Source organism: Choloepus didactylus, chromosome 9 (assembly GCF_015220235.1).
Source record: "Choloepus didactylus isolate mChoDid1 chromosome 9, mChoDid1.pri, whole genome shotgun sequence".
NCBI classification, from domain to species: Eukaryota; Metazoa; Chordata; class Mammalia; order Pilosa; family Megalonychidae; genus Choloepus; species Choloepus didactylus.
The window spans coordinates 111,257,486-111,281,286 of record NC_051315.1 but is presented as its reverse complement, the minus strand read 5'-3'; the positions used below and the strand labels follow the sequence as shown (position 1 = coordinate 111,281,286).

General features: G+C 36.4%; 1 protein-coding gene and 1 non-coding gene across 7 annotated transcripts in view; both read left to right on the top strand.

Annotated features, from left to right (window-relative positions):
* Positions 1–23,801, top strand: part of USP37 (ubiquitin specific peptidase 37) — a 159,207-nt gene that overhangs the window by 123,171 nt on the left and 12,235 nt on the right. For 5 of the 6 annotated variants that reach the window (XM_037848579.1, XM_037848581.1, XM_037848583.1 and 2 more), the window contains 4 exons: positions 667–732; positions 3,467–3,608; positions 4,746–5,001; positions 23,439–23,605. In XM_037848579.1, the coding sequence (XP_037704507.1) occupies positions 667–732; positions 3,467–3,608; positions 4,746–5,001; positions 23,439–23,605 (631 nt within the window). The remainder of the gene's footprint in view (positions 1–666; positions 733–3,466; positions 3,609–4,745; positions 5,002–23,438; positions 23,606–23,801) is intronic. The other variant, XM_037848582.1, reaches the window with a different exon arrangement.
* On the top strand, positions 16,130–16,237 carry LOC119545089. The gene has a single exon (XR_005219063.1). It is a non-coding gene; the product is annotated as a U6 spliceosomal RNA (small nuclear RNA).

Here is a 23,801-nt window from a genome sequence, read left to right as displayed (position 1 = left end):
ATCTACTAATAAAGATTTGTGCCCACAAGGTCCTAGTGTTTTTCGTTTTTATCTTAGGGCCTTTCTTTGAAACCCATGTTTTTTGTTTGGTGCATACTGCCCTCTGCTGGTAGAGATACTACTTTTTCTATCAGTTGTACTATATCAGACCATCAGTATCGGGTCTTCATGACCTCAATCCTGAAACCAGGCTATCTGGGCTCAGATACTGACTCTGTCACTTAATAACTTTAAGACCTTGGACAAATTCTTTGACCTGTCTGTGAAGAAAATATTAGGGTGGTTGTGAGCGTTAAATGTAGAGTGCTTAGTACAGTGCCTGACATCTAGTAAGTCCTCAATAAATGAGAGCTATTTTTATTATATTGTTTGTAAGTGAAAGAATGAGGCAGGTAATTTTCCCTGAGTTGTTCTTTATATGTGCATAACACTTGACATTGTTTCCAATGCTGTGTGTTAGACTATTGGATCATGGAGAGCCTAGAGATGGTATTTTGTTTTCTCTTTGGGCTCCTTATTACTAGTATTTTTTAAAGTATTATAATTGCTTACTTCTCAAAAGGATATATCAGAGATTGTAATACAGAATAATATCAGTTTATAAGTTAAATATATTTTTAAAATAATATAACTGAATACATTATATATTTTCTAATTTTCTGATAGTTCTAGACCATTGAAAGCCTCTCAAATGGTGAATTCCTGCATCACCAGCCCTTCTACACCTTCAAAGTGAGTTATATTTCTTGTTTTCCCAAAATTTTATTTCTAAGGATTTGGTTTATCCTAATCTCCAAGATTGTCTCTCCCCACCCACCCTTTTCTTCCTGTTTTTCTTTTGCATGATAACTGCTCTGTATTACCCATACTTTGGAATTTTCCTGAATCAGCTTTAGACTGTAGCCTAGGGTGTAACAAATTTTTTAACAGTGAAACAAGTTTAGATGATCCTCTCAAAATTCTGTTTTACAACTTATTTAATATTTAATATTTTTACCCAAAACTCTAAAAATTGACTGATGACAAGGGATTTTAAAGATTAAAGCGATAAAAATAACCCCTACTGGGATAAAGCACCCTTCCTCAGAAATAAGACACATAGACCCCAAAACATCTTTTCACTTTATGCTAGCCAGTCTCGGACTTCTTGACATATACACTGAATTTGGAGGTATTCTGAAATGGGACAGGAAAACAAACACACACTGGAACGTAGCTATTCTATGAATTTTAAGGAGGGAAGCAAAAGCTTTTTAAAATATATTTCCTCTAAGATTTAACTGGAACCACAGTTCCTGATTAGACGTTTGTAAATGACTTCATTGTCATTTGTCTTTAAAATTAGTTTTTTTAATAATTTGATGTCACAAAGTACTTTTAGTAGAGAGATACTTTTATTGTTTAAGGGCTTTTGGGGGGTTTTTATAACCAGAAAATGATATTTGGGAACTGCTATTTTCTTTTCCTCCTGTTAATTATTTTTCAGTGCAATTAAAACCAGATGACTAACATGACTAGAAATCTGAAATGGTACCGATATGAATACTCTTGCCTGTTCTCAAGATACAAATGAGCAATACCACTTGGCTGCTTAGAAAGTGAGCAAGTGATGCATTTACAGGATGAATATTTTTCATTGCTACAGGCAAGCTGCCTTCTGTGAATATAGTAATTATTAATGGAATGCACTCTTTATGTACCAAATCTCTATAGTTGCAACAAAGAGATGGTTTCATTGGGCATCGTTGTACCTTGGCATGGTCATCTGTTCTCCAGGGTCTATTGGTATGAGAATTTGAGAGTTGGTCAATAAAGGACGATTAGGCCCTAGAAGACCTGTCATGCCGATCAAACTTAAAAGAGGCTGAGTTGTGAACCAGAATACCATTGGTTCTTCTGCATTGTCCTTGTCACATTTGACCCTGGTGCAGTAGTAGCCAGGTGTCACTCTCCTTCAGTAAAGTATTTACCTGGATAAACAAATTAATATTTTAAGATTTGCTTGGTGAGCATGAAATCAGAAATAAGGAATTAAGATGACTAATTGGCTATTTCTAAGTTAATACTAAAAACCCTTTTGAACACATAATGGGAGGCTATTCAAGCATTCAGGCTGGAGTGCGGTGATATCTTGTCTGCTCTCAGCCGAAGACTATTTGGGCTTATCGCTGACTGCTTGCCTCTTTTCTTTGATCTACATTGCTATGCAATCCTCCCAGTTTCCATTGTGGCCTCTTTGTTCTTGGTACCATCATTCTATATGTTTATTTACAGTTTTCACATTTAGATTAATTATATTTTTCCAATTTCTGTTTTATTGATTTTATTATTAAAGTATATGAATTTATGTTAACTTCCATCAAATAAAGTTCTTGCTGGTTCACAGCAGTTTTTCTTTTAGTTTATTTTCTACTCACTTATAAGAAAACACAGTAACACCTTACTTACCTCGTATCATTGGAGAATGGTATTTGGTATTCCACATAAATGGATTTTCATATAAATGAAGCTTGCCTTTTAAGCATGGCATTTTAAAAAAATTATAACCATTTTAGATGAAAATTTTTCTGAAATGTTACATTATTCCTTATGTTAAGTAAAATATAAAATGAAGATAATTTAAATATATTTTTATGACTTAGAATCAGCATTATGGATATCAGTTATAATATATTTTATGTATATAAATCATATATTTATATGATAATGCCCTCAGGAGTTCTTAATTCTTACAAGGCATTCTACCTATACATTAAATTACTTTATAGTTTGTTTTGTTTTGTTTTGTTTGCCCTTTTTTTGCGTGTGTGTGGTTATTCTCTTTCATTTCTTAGCTGTCATTTGTTGATGAACTTACTACATTATTTTTATACACCATTTCCTGGGAAAGAAAGGGTCCCTGTCTAAAGAGTAAAATGCGTGGGCTTTGGAAGTGCTGCCTTTCTCAGAAGCCTTTTTTCTTACTTTGGAATCCCTGTGTTCTGGAAGGTAGAGGTTGCCAGAAGTCTGACCTGCAGATAAGTGATAAGTGGAATGTTACTGTTACTTTAAAAGTGCATGAATCATAAGTTAAAAGACTCAAAAATTAGTCCTCATGCACTTTGTTGATAAACTGTTTATTCATTGCTATGTCTGCATGAATTCAGTAGAGTACTTGCTTTGTAAAGACAATAGCAGACTTCATTGGGGCTGATTCATTAAAAGAAAAAAGGCACAAAATGATTGATTTACTAATGATATATACTAGCATAAGAGTTGTCCAATTTCCAAAGCATGGCTCTTTTGGAGTGAGACAAAGGTAGTATTTAAATATACCCCTTTTGATATTTGTTTTCTTCTCTTTTAAATCATTTTCCATAATGGAAAAGCTTTTTGTTTTATTTTGGTGTTAATACATCAAAAGAATAACAAGGACAGAGGTTTATCAGAATTGTATATGTTGTTGTGTTTTTTTCTTCAATTACAGGAAATTTACCTTCAAATCCAAGAGCTCCCTGGCTTTATACCTTGATTCAGACAGTGAGGATGAGCTAAAACGCTCAGTGGCCTTTAGCCAGAGACTTTGTGAAATGTCAGGCAGCGAACAGCAGCAGGAAGACCTGGAAAAAGTAAGCAATTTTTCATTAAAATATCTGACAAGAGGTGTGTAGCTTTTAATGTCCAAATAAATGCCTTGTATAACCAGCATCAGCAAATTTAGTAAATATACAAGTTTGAAAACTTAATGCATCTGTTCACTAGTTTTAAAGAGCTTTCTCTATCTTTAAAAAACAGCCTGTGTACAGATTGCATCTACACTTTTAAGAAATCAAAGTTGTTCCAGACAAATTTTTTTCCTTTTAACCTTCAGAGCTACTTTTACATATTAGTCCTCAAATAATTATTTGCTTTGTTTTGGTACTAATTGTTTATATGGGGGAACTGTAGTAAACATTTTACATCAACAGACCAAACAGCTAATCTAATGGTTTAAATTATGGGTGTAAGGAAATAGCTATGTCATCTTCTATCACAACACTAAATAATTAATACTTTAAAGATCTAAGCTTTTCTAAGAGTTTGCATTATCTCATGTGGCTGTTTTCTTTTAAGCCTCCCTTTTGGTAAAACGACAGAATTATTTCATTAGTTCTTTTTTGTTCAGTCTTGTTTCCCATTTAACTTTCCAGATAGAGGCAGTTTGTGGTTACCAGTGAAAGTTATGCTCAGCTTCAATGTGAAATGAAAGTCAGAAATTCTCCCAGAAATGGGAGAAACATATTCAGAAAATAACTTCTAAACATTTACATCATCTTATTGAAGTTTTTATTTTTCTCAGGTATTTTTTGGGGGAAAAAATAAGTCCAAATAGTTTTTAAAATGAAATATTATATGTAATGCCAGAATATTTACGTGTAATCCATGTATATTTGGAAGAAAATACATCAAAAATAATCATAGTGATTATCTTTGTTAGGATTTGGAGTGAATTACTTTATTTTATTTTTATTTATTATCCAAATTTTCTACAAAGAGCATATTTAATGCATATTGTAATCAAGAAAAATAAACATGGATACAGTGATTATTTTTAAAAATTAGGCTTGCCAGTGAGTTTGTATTTTGGTTATTGATTGTTTAATAACCCAAAGCATCAAAGAAAGGAAACATTTTAGAAATAAAATAAACTTCCACTTTACCCTGTAATTAAAATTACCATGTTTATAAACATTCTGGCTTCCTATAAGAGCAACTCTTTTCTTCAGGATTCAAAATTATGCACAATGGAGCCTGAGAAGTCTGAATTAGAAAACTCAGGATATGATGGAATGAGCGAAGAAGAGCTTCTAGCAGCTGTCTTAGAGATAAGTAAGAGAGATATTTCACTCTCTCTGAGTCATGAAGATGATGATAAACCAACCAGTAGCCCAGATACTGGATTTGCAGAGGATGATATTCAGGAAATGCCTGAAAATCTGGAATCTGTGGAAACTGAGAAGCCCAAAGCAATCACAGAGCCAGGTACGTTAAGAGAGGTAAACATCTTTTAAATAAAGCATAGCTGTGGTCCTAGGCCTTACAGTGACAAATGGCTTCTAAATAGCACAAGAAGTGGCTCTGTATAACAGAACTGGTAATAGTTACATGCTTTTTTCTTTTAACAGTTTAAAAAATGAGAAGTAAACATTGTGACTAGTACCCAAAGGCTAGTGATGAAGTATGCCATATTCCTTTAGGTATACATTGAAAGATAAGTTAGCATGCTTCTTATGTGCATTTAATAAATGTTTGTGTCAGTTTTTAGTCACTTTTCTTTTACAGATGCTGTCTCAGAAATTTGCCTAATTATTTATTTTCTTCATAATTCAAAACATTTTCAACTTTAATATGAACAAAAAACATAAGTCTCACATTCATTCAGGTTTCTTTTTAGTAACATTTGTTTGCATTACATTTAGTTACATTGATTACATTTGGCTATCTTCCCCCAAATATTTTCTCTTTTTTTAAAAGAAAAAAACTTATTTTGAAACCATTTTAGACTTAGAGAAAAGTTGCAAAAATAGTATGAAGAGTTTCCATGTACCTTTTACCAAGCTTTTCCTGATGTTCACATCTGACACAGTCATATAGCAAAGTTTTCAAAACCAGTAAATTAACATTGATAACAGCACTACTGAAATCTGTGAACCTTACCTGAATTGTGTCATATTCCCCACTAATACCTTTTTTCTGGTTCAACATCTAATCCAGGATGCCACATTTCATTTAGTTTCTTTAGTCTCCTCCAATCTATAACAATTCTTCAATCTTCATCTTTCATGTTCTTTATACTATTGAAAGTACTGGTAGTACTGTAGACTGCCCCTCAAATTGGATTTGTCTTATGTTTTTTCACTATTAGTTTGAGGCTGTTTTTTGGCGAGAGTACCACAATCTATAACAGTTCTTCAATCTTCATCTTTCATGTTCTTTATACTATTGAAAGTACTGGTAGTACTGTAGACTGCCCCTCAAATTGGATTTGTCTTATATTTTTTCACTATTAGTTTGAGGCTGTTTTCTGGCGAGAGTACCACAAAATGATGTACCATTTTTCAGTGCATTGTATTGGGGTACATGATGTCCATATGTCTTAATACTGGTGATGTTAATTTTGATCTCTTGGTTAAGATTTAATCACTTGGTTAAATCTGCCAGATTTCTCCACTATAAAGTTATTAACTCCCCTTTGTAGTTAATAAAGTTACTTGTGGGAAGATATTTTGAAACTATCATATTTTGGCCCATTAATTTTTGCATCTATGAACTGTTCTTGCCTGCAGCAGGTAATACACTGTAGGCATTTGCCAAATGTTACTTTTCTATTTCTGTCATTCCTTCAACATTTATTTATCAGTTAGAATTCTGTTGTAAGTGGGAGCTGGCCCTTGTCTCTATTTGTTTTTTCAGTTATACAATGTAGATTCATGTATATTTTATCCAGGGCTATCATTTATTTTGTTGCTCACAGTCCTTGCTTTGGCCATTGGGCGTGTCTTAAGTTGGCTTCTGTGTCTTTTTGATGTGCCTTCAACATTTTTGGAGCCCTTTCTTACTTTCTGGCACTACATGATATTCGGGCTCGTCTTGTTTTTTTCCCTGCTCTGGTCACATTTTTCCAAGGAACTTTTATTGGAGAATATTTGGAAGCCATCCTTGATTTTTTAAATTGCAACAAATTATTAAACTGAGGTTTTTATTAAAGGATAAAGGTGGAAAATTTTTTAGCCTCATCATAACATTTAACCATTTCATTTCTTCCTCCCCTTTCACGGTGCTATGTATGAATAAATGTTCTGGAGTTATCCAGGGGGCTTTCATTTAGCATTATACTTCACCTAGAGTGAGGCTCAGTGAGGGTGGGCTGTTTTGCATCCTTCTGTATGTTCTATGTTTAGCCTTGTAAATAGCTACCCAAAGTGTTGGAAGTCCTAATTTCCACTCCTCCCCACCTATCTTAAGGGTTTGAGGCTTTTTCTGTCTGTGAGAAAATAAATGATCACTTACTAAAGTTTTCTATTTTTCATAACAGATCACTTGGATATTACCAATTATTTATTTATTAGTGAAATTGTAGGTTTATGGAAAAATCATGCATATAATAGAGTTCCCATATACAACCCTATTGTTAATCTTACATTAGTGTGGTACATTTATTGCAGTTGATGGAAGAACATTTTTATAATTGTACTATTAACTATAGTCCATGGTTTGCTTTAGGGTTCACTGTGTGCATAATTATTTCTTCATTTTTCTCTAATCTGAACTTGTATGAGGTTTTAGTGTGTAAATAATTGAAGCATTCCATCCTCCTTTGAGGTCATCCCTTAAGAATGATAGAGTTCGCTCAACCAAAGGTAGGATCTTGGGCCTTAGTCCTAGATATACCACTTACTAGCTATGAATTCTTAAATAGGCACTTTAGCCTTTCTTACCTGTGTATAGTTTTCTGCCGGAAATACTTCAAACAGGTGTGAGTAGAACGTTACGTAATATGTACATGTAATGTAAAGTACTATACAGATATACAATCGTTTTTGTGGTAATTCATATTTTATTATTTGTCATGCTATCAGCGGGAAAACAAAGCTGAACCTTCTTGCCTTGCCACATGAGTATTTTGAGAGAATTAGGTAAAGAATTTTTACCATATCTTCCTATGAGCAATTCTAATTTCTCCATATAGCCCTAAGAGCTTAAGAAAACATATCATTAGTGATTCAGGTACATGAAGCCAACAATTTTGGAAATGAAGAGACTAGTATTATATCACAGATTTGTTTTCTACATTCTCAGGATAAGGGTCTGTTCAATTTTGATTTTATGTGCAAGTAGAATAAAAATTAGTATATCCTGTTTAACTGGAAACAAAAAGCTGACGATTTTTAAATACAGCCATTCCTTTTTAAAAATCCTTTCTTGATGCACTTATCCTTACGAAATCCCTCTCTCTTATTAAACTTAATTACTACCCTTAGATATCATTAATTATTATTGCTTTTGTCCCTTTCTATTCTTTGCTCAGTCCTACATCTCCCTAAAATTAACGAAGGATGTTATTCTTAGTACTTGCCTATGCCATTGGAGGAGAACATTGAGAGTATCAAAATGATAAATAATCACAGGTGGCTTAGACCGTAGCAGCTTTGGGGAAGGCAGACTTGTTTATTAAGTACTTTATGTCCTTATATAAGATCCTCTACACTTTAGCTACTATTTTCCCTAGTTGTATGCAGGCCATTGTCATATTTCCCATTCCATTTACCTTCTTTACTAACCTGCAGGTGAAACCTTCAGTTACTAAAACTATAACTGAAACCTAAAGGCATTTCTTCTGCTGCTGCAATTTGTGTTTTTTTGTTTGGTTGGTTGGTTGATTGATTGGTTTGTTTTACGTAAGAAAAATATCAAGCAAAAACAGAATTAGAGAGACTAGTATAATGAACCTTCCTCCCTTGTACCTATCATCAGTTTCAATAATTATCAACAAAAAGCCTATCTTGTTTCACCTCTACCCCAACTCACTTCACTGTATTCTCTTGATTATTTAAAAATGAATCCCAGATACTCTATCATTTCATCTGTAAGGATTTCAGTATCTCTAAAAGATAAAATTTTTTTAACATAACCTCGATCACAATATCATAACTTAAAAATTTTAACACTAATTCTAAGGACCAATCAAATATGATCAAATCCTCCATATGTTTTTTTTCCAAATCCAGAGAGAAGTTGAAGAGTAACAATGAATACTTGTATACTCTTCACCTAGATTTATCAATTGTTAGCATTTTGTCACATTTGCTTTCTCTCTCTGTAGCTTTGCAGCAATAAGCCCAAAATTAGTGCCTTAAAACGATAATGATTTCAGTCTTTCTTGTAATTCTGTGGATTGACAGGTTTTAGCTGTGATTCTTCTGCTCCATGTAATGTTGTCTGGGATTTGACTAGGCTGCAGCAGCCAAGGTGACTCACCGTGACACCTTGGTGGGGTTGGTTAAAAGGATCAGCTGGGATGGCTAGATATCCCCTCACTTCCCCCCACCACCCCAACCTCCCATTTCAGGGCCTCTCCCTCTCCTTGAGGCCTCTCCACATGGTCTGTCTATATGGCTTCTCCAACATGATAGCCAAGCTTCTTACATGATATCTCAGGGCTCCCAAAAGCACAAAAGGGGGAACTACCAGGCCTTCTTAATGTTTAATCTTAAAATTGGCACAGAATCAATTCCACCACATTTTATTGGTTAACACACTCACAGGGTCTTCCCAGACTCACAATGAGGGGGGGCTACGTAAAAGTATGAATATCGGTAGGTATGAATCATTTGAAAGTAATTGCAGATAACATTACACTTTACCCCAGAACACTTTAACCTGAATCTCCTAAGTATAAGGATATTTTCCCACTTACAAATATTAACAGTAATTCTGTATATAGTTTTAATATAGAATCCACATTCAGATTTTTCCAGTTGTCTCCAAAATATTTTTTTTATAGATTTTAAACATAGAATCAAAAAGTTTACCCACTGCATTTGGTTCTGATTTAGTCTCTAGTCAAGGCCAATTGTCTTATGAAAGGCTCCTGTTATAGATTTTTCTACTATTCTTTCAAGTCTGAGGTGCTCCCCCCTCCCCATAATTAACAAAAATTTCAGAGCCTAGAGATGAGGTAGGTTTTCTCCTTGCTATCCATTGCCATTTCCAAACTGCTGGTCTTCTTTCTTCCTGCAGAAATCCCAGCCCCTTTGAAGTACACAGCATCAGACTCTGTTACCTATTATTACCTCTTCTTGTAGCTGTTCTTTACCTTCTATTCCCTCCCATTAACATTCTTGGGGCCTTCAACATCTTCATAAGTGATCCATTCAGTAGCCTGGTTTCTCAGCTCCTGATCTTAATTCCACAATCTTTTCTTCCACTTCATCTCAATGAGCCACTTTCAGAAGTCTGAAAGTCGTTCTCAAAGTGTGTCCCCAAACCATCAGGATCACCTGTGAACTTGCTGGAAATGCCAACTCTTGAACCCACCCCTTATGTACTAAAGGAGAAACCCTGGATGGTGGGGCTCAGCATTCTCATGAGCATTTGATGAGTTCTTGAGGTGATTCTAATGCATGCTAAAGTTTGAGAACTACTTCCCTAGACTTTGTCATCATCAATAACTGTACCTTCCTTGAAATTGTGATTTCAGATACCCTTCTATAACCCTTCTCTCCTTTCATCTCTCTTAATGTCATATTCTTACTCTGGGCAACTGCTTGATCTCATTAAGACCTCCAATCCTTTGACTCCTCTTACTTTTTTGCTATTCATCACCTCCCTCTTATCATCATTTCCTTCCTTACCCAGCCTTCATACCATATTCTGGTATTCTTTTATCTCTTCCTCTGTCATAGTCACCTGACAAAATCCCATCTCCCCATTCAACTAGCTACTTATTCCATGCCTGCACCTAACCAGCTAAAGATTGCTGGAGAAAATCACAAAATTGTGCCGACTGAACTTACCTCAAATTTATGACTAGTCTTAAATGGGCACTTAACACTACTAGTCAGCTCTGTTATATACTTCCTTAGGAAATTTCTTTTCTCAGTGTCCATTATCTCTCCTCAGATCTCCAGTTTTCCTTCCATACACACTCTGGATTAATGATTTGACTGTATAATTTTCAAAGAAAATAAATGCAATCAGATGAAAACTCTGTCTTCACTTTTGTTACCATTAAGAAAGTGTCCCTGTTCTTATATAAATAACCCCTCTATTTATATCCAGAATCTCATCCCTGTCTGACTTCTCACGACCTTCTCTCTTTTTTTTAGTTAATGAGAATAAGCTTTATTACATCAAGTAATAAATACATAAAAAGATTTTATTCACTTTTCCCAGATGTTTTTAATTCAATTTTATTTAGATATATTCACAAACCATACAATAATATACAGTGTACAATCAGTTGTTCACAGTACCATTATGTAGTTGTGCATGCATCACCACAGTCAATTTTGAATATTTTCATGGACACAAAAAAAGAATAAGAATAAAAATTAAAGTTAAAAAAGAACACCCAAAACATCCCCTACCCCATTCATTTATCTTTGCCCTCATTTTTCTGCTCGTCTGTCCATACACTGGATAAAGGGAGTGGGAGCCACAAAGTTTTCACAATCACACAGTCACACAGTGTAAGCTATATAGTTATACAATCATCTTCAAGAATCAAGGCTACTGGTTGCAGTTCAGCAGTTTCAGGTGTTTTCTTCTAGCTATGCCAATACACTAAGAACTGAAAAGGGATATCTATATAATGCATAAGAATAACCTCCAGAATGACCTTGTAACTCCATTTGAAATCTCTCAGCCACTGAAACTTTATTTTTTTCATTTCTCTTCCCACTTTTGGTCCAAGAAGGCTTTCTCAATCCCATGATGCCAGGCTATCCCTGGGAGTCACGTCCCATGTTGTCAGGAGATTTACACCCCTGAGAGTCATTTCCCACATAGTGGGGAGGGCAGTGAGTTTACCTGCAGAGACGGCTGAGAGAGAGGCCACATCTGAACAATAAAAGAGATTCACTGTGGGTGACTCTTAGGCACAATTATAATTAGGCTTAGCCTCTCCCTTGCAGTAACAAACTTCATAAGGGCAAGCCCCAAGATTGAAGGCTCAGCCTAAATTGGTAGTTCCCAATGCTTGTGAGAATATCAGTAATACCCCAAGTGAGAAAGTTTAATATTTCCACATTTTCCCCCAGCCCCTCACGGGGGCTTTGCAAATCCATTTTTATTCCCTGCCCAAATTACTCTGGGATGTATCAGGGCTTCACGCTAACCTGTACAAACCAGCCAGATTTCACTCCCTATTCAAAGGTCCATGAAATTATGGTGTTTGAGTAAACTGAAAATACAAGTTAAATTACATAGTGTGTTACAAAAAATATAGATTTTGCAGCTAATAAACATTTCTTCCTTTGGTCTCATGCAGAAATTGAAGTTTTAAAACGCTGTCAATATTTTCCTTTACCCTTTGGTCTGATTTACCTGAGTCCTAACCAAGTCCATTTTGTTCACATCTCTGATTGAAGTCTGATCTCTTTTTCAGTCTCTAACATTTGCTGTATGGGGTAATGCTGACATTCATAGCTGCCAGACCCTGGCTCTGAGTCTCAGGTGTCACAGTATATACCCAAAGTTCCAGAGACCAACCACAAAGAGCTCAGCATCTCAGAATTTAGAAATACCCGTTACAACTCAGGAATGGATGTAACTACTGTAAGAGCTTACAATCTAGGAACCTTTACCATAAGCCCTCCCCTGATAACCTATGCTCTCAGATTCAATTCTCAGACTTTGCACAATATAGTTAGTCCACATTAGTGAGGCATTATAATATTTGTCTTTTCATTTCTAATTTATGTCACTCAACATACTGTCCTCAAGGTCCATTCACCTAGTTGCATACCTCACAACTTCATTCCTTCCTGTGGCTGCTCAATATTCCATCGAATTCATACACCACAGTTTGCAATTCCATTCATATGTCCATGTACCCTTAGGCCACCTTCATCCATTGCGAGTCATGAATACTGCCATCATAAACCCCACTGTGCAAATGTCCCCTCATGTCCCTGTTCTCAGTTCTTTCAAGTATATACCCAGTAACAGGGTTTCAGGACCATATGGCAACCCCATCCTTAGCTACGTGTGGAATCACCACAGTGCCCTCCAGATGGGCTGTACTGTTATACTTCCGCACCAGTGAAGTATATAGATAAGGTATATCCCTTTCTCCACATTCTGTCCAGTACTTGTATCCCTCTGTTTATGTTTTTGACAATTTTATTCACATACTATATATTCTCTCCTAAGTAAACAATCATTGGTTACCTGTAGAATCACATAGTTACGCATTCACCACCACTATCTGAGGACATTTCCATTTCTTCCACAAAGAAAGAGGAAGAGGTGAAAAAAGAAAAAGAAAGAAAAATAACTAAAAAGCAACAAAACAAAAAACAAAATTAAAATAAAATGCAATAAAAAAGTCAGACAACACCACCAATTCCAAGAATCCCATACCACTCCCTCCCTCCCTTAAATCCCCCTCTTATAGACATTTAGCTTTGGTATATTGCCTTTGTTACAGTTAATGAAAGCATATTACAATGTTACTGTTAACTATAGACTCTAGTTTAAATCGATTGTATTTTTCCCCAGTACCATCCCATTTTCACACCTTGCAAAGTTGACATTCATTTCTTCTCCCTCGTGTAAAAACATTCTTATTTTTGTATATTTAATTACAATCATTGACCACTCTAGATTTCACTGTTATACTGTCTTTATCTTCTATCTTTCCTTCTAGTGTCCTGCATGCCCTTAACCTTCCTTTTTCAACCGTACTCACAGTCACCTTTGTTCAGTGTACTTACAATATTGTGCTGTCATCACCCAGTATTGTGCTATCCATTTCTGGATCTATACAATCAATCCTGTTGAACATTCTGTACCCCTTCAGCGTCGAATGTCCAATCTTTACCCTCTTTCTCTCTCCTGGTATCTTGATTTCTACACTCTTCTCTAAACCTCTCTCTTTTGTCTTTTCCTGTCTGTAACACTCCCTTTATTATTTGTTGTAGAGGAGGTCTCCTCTCTCAGTGTCTGAATATCTGTAAATATTTTCAACTCTCCCTCATTTTTGAAGGACAGTTTTGCCAGATATAGGATTCTTGGTTGGCAGTTTTTCTCCTTCAGTATCTTGAATATATCATACCACTGCCTTCTCACCTCCATGGTTTCTACTGAAAAATACGCACTTAGTCTTACAGAGCTTCTCTTGTATGTGATGGAAATGATCTCCAGTTCTAAAAAACTGTGTGGACAGAGAGCTCATTCACTGAAGCATAGAATATAGGAAAAGTAGCACATTTCAGTTGGGGTGTAGGGAGGGATAGATGAAATATACATTATAAGAATGTTGAGTTTTATTTAACACAGGGATCCCCTTTGATCCATGTGCAAATTCCTTAAAAATAAGTTATGTCAATGTTCTATCTGTTCCCATGGATTTCAAGTTGTTTTTACATCTGTCTGATAATTTTGTCCAGAAGGTAAATATTTAGCAACTCAAAGTAAGTTGCTGTCAACTCTATCTAATGTCTATCACATGGATTAATTGCTAGTGAAATTCCAGGATTGTATGAGTTTTATATTTGTAGGTTAAGTACTGAAAATTATTGGTTAAGAAAAATTGTATTTCTGTCGTCTTTTTTTTAATCTGTAGATTTCAGTGAGAAATATTCACATACCATATATTCCATCCCAAATATACATCAGTGTCTCACAGTATCATCACTTACTTACTTGTGCAGTCATCATCACACTCAATTATAGACAGTTTTCATTGCCCCAAAGAGAAAAGTAACAGACACAAAAAAAGGAAGCCCAAAACACCCCGTATCGCCCCCCCCCCATTATTGACCCCTAGTATTGGTGTGGTACACCTGTTACTGTTGATGAAAGAATATTAAGATATTACTGTTAAATATAGTCTGTAGCTTGCAATAGGTAATTTTTCCTCATATACCATTCTATTTTTAACTCTCTACAAGTTTCGTACATTTCTGGTAGTTCATGCAAAAACTTAGTTATATTTGTAGTGTTAATTGGTGACATACATGACTTTAAACAACCCCTTTCAAACAAATTCACCTACAATACAGCAGTATTATTTATAATTCCACTAATGAGCTACGATCACCTCTGTACATTCCCAAACATTTAAGTTCAACCTTGTTAACAGTTCTGCACACATTAAATAATCACTCCCCCTTCTCTAGTTTCTGTATATCTCTAGGTACCCTATATTCTACATTTTAAGACTCTTGAGTTTACATATTCTGGTTAGTTCATGTTAATGAAATCATACAGTATCTGTCTTTGTGTCTGGCTTATTTCACTCAGCATTATGTCCTCAAGGTCCATGTTGTTGCAGGCTTCAGGACCTCATTACTTCTTACTGCTGCATAATATTCTATCATATGTATATACCACATTTTGTTTATCCACTCATCTGTTGATGGACTCTGAGATTGTTTCCATCCTTTGGCAATTGTGACTAATACTGCTATGAACATCAGTGTGCAAATGTCTCTTCATATCCCTGCTTTCAGAGCTTCTGGGTATATACAAGGTAACAGAATTGCTGGGTCATAGGGCAACTCAATATTTAGTTTTCTGAGGAACCACCAAACTGTCTTCCACAGTGACTGTACCATTTTTACATTCCCACCAGTAGTGAATAAGTGTTCCTATTTCTCCACATCCTCTCCAACATTTGTAGTTTCTTGTTTATGAGATGATATCTCACTGTGGTTTTGATTTCCTTTCGTTAATAGCTAATGAAGATGAACGTCTTTTCACATGCTTTTTAGCCATTTGTATTTCCTTTTTGGAAAAATGTCTATTTGTATCTTTTGTCCATTTTATAATTGGGTTGCTCTTCCTTTTATTGTTTAGTTTTAGAATCTGGATATCAAACCCTTATCGGATATATGGTTACCAAATACTCTCTCCCATTGAGTTGGCTGCCTCTTCACCTTTTGGACAAAGTCCTTTGAAGCACAGAAGTGTTCAGTCTTGAGGAGTTCTGATTTTTCAATTTTTTTCTTTTGTTTCTTATACTTTGGGTGTAAGGTCTAAGAGGCAACCTCCTATTGCTAGGTCTTGAAGATGTTTCCCTGTATTTTCTTCTAGGGGTTTTATGGTACTGGCTTGTATATTTAGGGCTTTTATCGACTTAGAGTTGATTTTCGTATAGGGTGTGAGGTAGGGGTCCTCTTTCATTCTTTTGGATATGGATATCCAGTTCTCCCAGCCCCATTTATTGAAGAGACTATTCTGTCTCAGTTAGTGGATTTGTGGGCCTTGTCAGAAATCCGTTGACCATAGATCTGAGGGTCTATTTCTGAACTCTCAATTCTATTCCACTGATCAATATGCAGTACCATGTTGTTTTTAACACCTTAGCTTTATAAAATGTTTTAAAGTCAGGAAGTGTGTGTCCTCCACCTTTGTTCTTTCTCAAGATGTTTTTGGCTATTCAGGGCTCTCTTTGGGAGCACATATACTAAGACTGGAATGATACAGAGAAGATTAGTATGGCCCCCTGTGCAAAGAGGACACATAAATTCATGAAGAATTCCGTATTTTTAGAAATAAAGGAAATCAAGAAGATATTAGAAGAGTATAAAGGAGAATTTGAGACAATAAGTAGAAAAATAGCAGATCTTAAAGAAATGAATGATATTGTAGATAAAATTAAAAATATACTAGAAACACAATAGCAGATTTGAAGAGGCATAAGAAAGAATAAGTGAACTAAAGAACAGCAACTGAATTCACACCCACAAAAGAACAAATGGTTAAAAAGATGGAAAAATTTGAATTGGATCTCAGGGAAATGATTGACAACACAAAGTACAGAAATATAAGAATCATTGGTGTCCCAGAAGGAGAAGAGAGGAGTAAAGGGCTAGGAAGATTATTCGAGGAGATAATGGAGGAAAACTTCCCAACCCTTATAAAAGACTTAAATATGCAAATCATAGAAACCCGGTGAACTTCCAATAGAATAAATCCAAACAGACCTACTCCAAGACACATACTAATCATACTGTGTCTTAAGAGAGGAGAGAATCCTGAAAACAGCAAGAGAAAAGCAGATCACCACATACAAGGGAAGCCACATAAGACTAAGCGCTGACTGATCATCAGGAACCATGGAGACAAGGAGACAGCAATACAATATATTTAAAATTTTGAAACAGAAAAGTTGCCAGCAAAGAATTCTTTATCCAGCAAACTGTCCTTCAAAAGTGAAGGAGATGATACATCCCAGAGTAATTTGGGCAGAGAAAAAAAAAGTATTTGCAAAGCCCTCTTGAGGGACTGGGAAAAAATGTGGAAATATTACTTCCCCACCTGGGGAATTACTGACATTCCCGCAAGCATTGGGGACTACCAGTTTAGAAGGCTGTGCCCTCAATCTTGGGGCTTGCCCTTATGACGTTTGTTATTGCAAAGGAGAGGCTAAGCCTACTTACAATTGTGCCTAAGAGTCACCACCAGAGAACTGCGGTCGCAGTTGACTCGTCTGGGGGAGGGTGGCGGCCGGTTGCTAAATCCTAGGCTCCCAGGATTGCTCCGAGGGTACCGGCGGCGGGGGCTCTTTCCCGGAGGCGAGGGCGAGGCGGGGGACTTGGCCAGGTCCCCGGCGGGAGGCGTGCAAAGTATGGAGGGCGGCGAGAAAGGAACAGGCGGGACACGTTTCTTTTAGGATGAAGAAAACCAAGAGAGTTTATTAGGGGAGAGTACAAGCTTATATCGGGCGGTTTAGAGGGCGGGGTAGCTGTAGAGGTTAAAGGCTTGGATTGGTTCTGAGAGGGCGCGGAGGTTGATTGAAAAGGGGCGAGAGTTGCTCCCGTAACGGTGTCCGGCAACAATGTATGCGCACCGGTGGTGATGGGAGTTGTACTGGCAACGGGGAGTGTCCGGGCAAGATAAGGGGGTGGGGAAAAGGCGGTTCCCTCCGGCAAGCCTCCCCTAACAGTGGTGTATTTTGGGTGAGGAAATGGGGCCTGCCTCCGGCCTCACTTTCCCAGGCCCGGGGGGCTGTAGAGGGCGCTGTCGCCCGTGCCCACTACCCTCCCCAGGGGTGGATCCGGTCCCCCAGCCCAGGCCCGCCAAGTTGAAGCACGTAATCAGTGTCCCGCAGAGAACTTCTTTTGTTGCTCATCAGTGGCCTTTCTAAGCCAACTCAGTAGCTGGACTTGCTGCCCTCCCCACTATGTGGGACATGACTCTTAGGGGTGTAAATCTCCTGGCAACATGGAAGATGATTCCCAGGGATGAGCTGGGACGTGGCATGGTGGGATTGAGAAAGCCTTCTTGACCAAAAGGGGGGTGCGAGATGAAACGAAGTGAAGCTTTGGTGGCTGAGAGATTTCAAATGGAGTCAAGAGGTCACTCTGGTGGACATTCTTATGCACTATATAGATAGCCCTCTTCAGGTTTTAATGTATTGGAATAGCTAGAAGTAAATAACTGAAACAATCAAAACTCCAACTCAGTAGCCTTGACTCTTGAAGACGATCGTATAACTATATAGCTTACACAGTGTGACTGTGTGGTTGTGAAAACCTGTGGCTCCCACTCCCTTTATCCAGTGTATGGACAGATGAGTAGAAAAAAGGGGCAAAAAGTAAATGAATAATAGGGGTGAGGAGAGTTATGGGATGTTTTGGGTGTTCTATTTAAAAATTGATTGTGGTAATGAATGTGCAACTATATAATGATACTGTGAACAATTGATTGTACACTTTGGATGACTGTATGGTATATGAGTATATCTCAATAAAATTGCATTTTAAAAGAAGTGAGGGAGAGTTTATAATTTTCACACATAAACAAATGCTGAGATAATTTATTAACGAGACCTGCCATGCAAGAAATACTAACAGGAGTTCTGTCGGCTAAAAAAAAAAAGGCAGAAGAGAGGTCAGGAGGAGGGTACAGAATTGAAGAGTATTAGTAAGGGTAACTTAAAGGTTTAAAAGAAAGAGAATTAAAAATAGATCTTACAAATAAAAACCAAAGGATAAGTGGTTGAATCATGAACTGCTTTTACAGTAACAACTTTGAATGTTAATGGATTAAACTCCCCAATTAAAAAACACGGATTGGCAGAATGGATTGAAAAATATGATCCATTTGTATGCTATTTACAAGAGACTCATCTTAGACCCAAAAATACAAATAGGTTGAAAGTGAAAGGATAGAAAAATATTTTCTATACATGTAGTAACCAAAAGAAAGCTGGGGTAGCTATAGTAATATCAGACAAAATAGACTTTAAATGCAAAAATGTCATAAGAGACAAGGAAGGACACTATATATTATTAATAAAAGGGGCAATTCACCAAGAAATAACAATCATAAATGTTTGTGCACACAATCAAGGAGCTCCAAAGTACATAAGGCAAACAGTGGCAAAACTGAAGAGAGCAATAGACGTTTCTACAATAATGGTGGGCAACATCAACACACCACTCTCTTCTATAGATAGAACAACCAGACAGAGGATCAGTAAGGAAATAGAGAACCTACGCAACATTATAAATGAATTAGACCTAACAGACATATATAGATTGTCGCACCCCAAAACAGTAGGATATGTGGTCTTCTTAAGTGTTCATGGAACATTCTCCGTGATAGATCATATGCTGGGGCACAAAACAGGTCTTAATAATTTTTCAAAGATTGAAATTATTCAAAGCACTTTCTCTCATCATAAGGGAATGAAGCTGGAAATAAATAACCACCAAAGAACTGGAACTTTAACAAATATATGGAGGTTAAACAACACTCTTAAACAGTCAGTGGGTCAAAGAAGAAGTTACTAGAGAAGTCAGTAAATATCTGGAGATGAATGAAAACAAGAATACAACATATCAAAACCTATGGGATATAGCAAAGGTGGTGCTGAGAGGAAAATTTAAAGCTCTAAATGCCTACAGTAAAAAAGGAAGAAAGAGCTGAAGACCTACCTGAACAAGATGAAATGGAAAATTTCCTAGAAACATAGAACAGCCTACACTGAGTTGTGAAGAAATAGAAGACCTCAGCAAACCAATCACAAGTAAATAGATTGAATTAGTCATCAAAAACCTCTCTACAAAGAAAAGCCCGGGGCCAGATGACTTCACAGGGAAACTTTACCAAGCATTCCAAGAAGAACTAACACCTTTCCTGCTCAAACACTTCCAAAAGGGAACACTACCTAATTCATTCTATGACACAAACATCACTGATAAAGATACTACAAGAAAGGAATACTACAGACTAATCTCTCTAATGAACATAGATGCAGAAATTCTCAACAAAGTACTTGCAAATTGAATCCCGAGGCACATTAAATAAATCATACACCATGACCAAGCGGAGTTTGTTCCAGGCATGCAAGGGTGGTTCAACACAAGAAAATCAATCAATGTAATACAACACATTAATAAACTGGAAGGGGAAAAATGACGTCTTTATTGATGCTGAAAAGGCACTCAACAAAATTCAGCATCCTTTCTTGATAAAAATATTCAAAAGGTAGGAATTGAAAGAAACTTTTTCAATATGATAAAGGGCATATACGAAAAACACTCAGCCAGCATTGTACTCAATAGTGAGAGACTGAAAGTCTTCCTCCTAAGATCAGGAATGAGACAAGGATGCCCATTGTCACCACTGCTATTCAGCATTTTGCTAGAAGTTCTAGCTAGAGCAGTTAGACAAGAAAAAATAATAAAAGACATCCAAATAGGAAAGGAAGAAGAAAACTCATTATTTGCAGATGATGATCCTATATTTGGAAAATCCCGAGAACTCTATGACAAAGCTACTTAAGCTAATAAACAGATTCAACAAAGTGGTGGGATACAAAATTAATGCTCAGCAACCAGTAGTGTTTCTATACACTAGTAATGACCTAACCAAGGAGGCAATTAAGAAAAAATTTCCATTCATAGTAGCTACTAAAAGAATCAAGTATGTAGGAATAAACTTAACCAAGGATGTAAAGGACCTGTACACAGAAAACTAAAATATTACTAAAAGAAACCAAAGAAGACCTACATGGATGGAAAGATATTCTGTGTTCATGGATAGGAAGGCTAAATGTCATTAAGATGTCAATTCTACCCAAATTGATCTATAGATTCAACGTAATACCAATCAGTTCGATGGTTATTTATTTCCAGCTTCATTCCATTATGATCAGAGAGAGTGCTTTGAATAATTTCAGTCTTTGAAAAATTATTAAGACTTGTTTTGTGCCCCCAACAACCTACTTTGCAGACTTGGAAAAGTTAGATATCAAATTTATTTGTAAGGGAAAGGGCCTCAAATGGCCAAAAATACCCTAATGAAGAATGAAGTGGGGGGACTTAACACTTACTGACTTTAAAGTTTACATTATAATGTCATCTTTTTAAAATTTAGTTTTATTGAGATATATTTACATGCCATGCAGTCATCCACAATGTATAATCAGTAGTTCACAGTACCATTATACAGTTGTGTATTCATCACTACAGTCAATTTTTGAACATTTTCATTACCACACACATAAAAGAATAAGAAAAAAAGTTAAAGTAAAAAAGAGCACCCAAAATATCCCATACCCCCATCCATCCCTATTATTCATTTACTTTTTGTCCTCATTTTTCTACTCATCTGTCCATACACTGGATAAAGGAAGTGGAAGCCACAAAGTTTTCACAATCATGGTCACACAGTGAAGCTATATAGTTATAAAATGGTCTTCAAGAATCAAGGCTACTGGGTTGCAGTTCAACAGTTTCAGATGTTTCCTTCTAGCTATTCCAATACACTAAAAACTAAAAAGGGATGTCTATATAATGCATAAGAATAACCTCCAGAATGACCTCTCAACTCTGTTTGAGATCTCTCAGCCACCGAAACTTTGTTTTTTCATTTCTCTTCCCCCTTATGGTCCCAGAAGGCTTTCTCAATCCTACAATGCCAGAGCCAAGCTCATCCCCGTGAGTCATGTCCCACATTGCCAAGGAGGTTTAAACCTCAGGGAGTCATGTCCCACGGAGGGGGGAGGGCAATGAGTTTACCTGCAGAGTTGGCTTAGAGAGAGTCCACATCTGAGCAACAAAAAAGGTTCTCTGGTGATGACGCTTAGGCACAATTTTAAGCAGGCTTAGCCTCTCTTTTGCAGTAACAAACTTCATAAGGGCAAGCTCTTTTTTTAATAAACATGTTTTGATACTAGAGTTAATAAATCTCATCTTATGCCCTGAAATAGCAACGCCAACCCCCATATCTTCCTTCCACTTGAATTGCTCAACATCAGCTAATGTATCGGTTCCAGATTTTCAGAAGAGATAATCTGACTGGTTGAGTCAAATACCCATCCATTCCTCTACCAGTAAGCTAAGGCCAAGAGGAGAGGAAGATCCATGCAGCCTTCAGAGCTGCCCCTTCCAGACTGTGGGAAGAGCTGTTTTTCCAAGAATGGGGGAAAGGAAGAAATTACTGATGTCTTTGGTATAGCTGTGTTTTTAAAAAATTGCTCGGTACTTAATATATCCTGAGTTTCTTTTCCTCTTTTAATGAATATTGAGAGTTCATGTTGAAGGTAAATATTCACTTAGCAGTCCAATACAATTTAAAAATGATGGCTAATTGCTGATTTAGAGTCTAAAACCAAGATTCTAGAAGCTTCAGAGTTATGAGCTATAGAAAATGCAGTATTAAGTCAGGTAAAGGATCTGTGTGATAACTTAAAAACAATCCATATAAAATGAATGTGTAAAGATAATTCTTGTTGATCAGTTAAATTCTTTTCATGAGAATTTCCTGATACTCGTAATATGAGAATTTTTACTTTGGTAAAATGCAAAAGTCCTCCTTCCCCACTCCTACCTGTTTTAACTGTTACAATGAAATGTTGTTGCTCTGACAGTTCAAATAACCAGTACAAAATCATAATCATCCTTTTTTCCCAGAGAGCTATAGTCTAGAGATTGAGAAGGAACAGAACGATAGAAAGGAAATGAAAATTAATATTTTTCTTCCCTGGATGAATGTTTTAATTGTTTTCATAGATTTGTGTGGTACATAAGATGTTTATTACTTTCTACTTAGCTCTTTTGATTTAGAATGTGTACAAGGTTTGTTTAGTTATTAATGTGAAAATGCACACTCACTGATATACAATAGAGTAAATTGGAAAGAAATCATTTTAGCCTAATTCTTATTTCATATCTTATTTACTCTATACAATACTCTAGTCCTAACACTTCATCTTGTGGCACTATGACCTATAAATATGGCTGTTTGTTCTATCCTTAACCTATAGGGTGCTTCTGATGGTCATTTTAAGTTTCAGAACTATTACCATAGATTGATGGTTTTCAACCAGGGCAGTTTTTCCCCCTAGGGGACATTTAACAAGGTTTGTCATTTTTGGTTGTCACAACTGGGGAGGGAAATGCTACTGACATCTACTGGGAAGAGAACAGGAATGCTGCTAAATATTCTACACTGCGCAGGGCAGCTCCTCCCCCTCCCCCCCAACACACACACAGTAGCAAATTGCCCTGCCCAAAATGTTTGTAGTGGTGAGGGTGAGAAACTCTGATATAGGTGTATTAAGATGAAATTTTATGTCCCAAGCTAGTTGTATATGAGGTTAGGGTGAATTACTCTGTGGGCCGTAAATGTCACTTTAGTCCAGAAAGTTTATTAGAGAAAATTTTCCTGAATCATTATCCATTATTATTATTATTTTTATTATCCTTATTCATTATTCATTATGTTTGCTTCCTCAGATCCTGCCAGTTTTACTGAGATAACTAAAGACTGTGATGAGAATAAAGAAAACAAAACCCCAGAAGGATCTCAGGGAGAGGTTGATTGGCTCCAGCAATATGATATGGAGCGTGAAAGGGAAGAACAAGAGCTTCAGCAGGCATTGGCTCAGAGCCTTCAGGAGCAAGTAAAGACATATTTATATTGCTATTCTCTCCATACCTATCTTTTCCAAGAAATAGAATGAATAGTAATGCCAATAACTAACATGTCATGAGCACTTAAGTGTGTGTCAGTCATTGTTCCAGGTGATTTACTTGATCCATGATAGAAGAAAAAAACTGAGGTTCTCTCTTGGGTTTGAAACAGAAACTATTGATCCA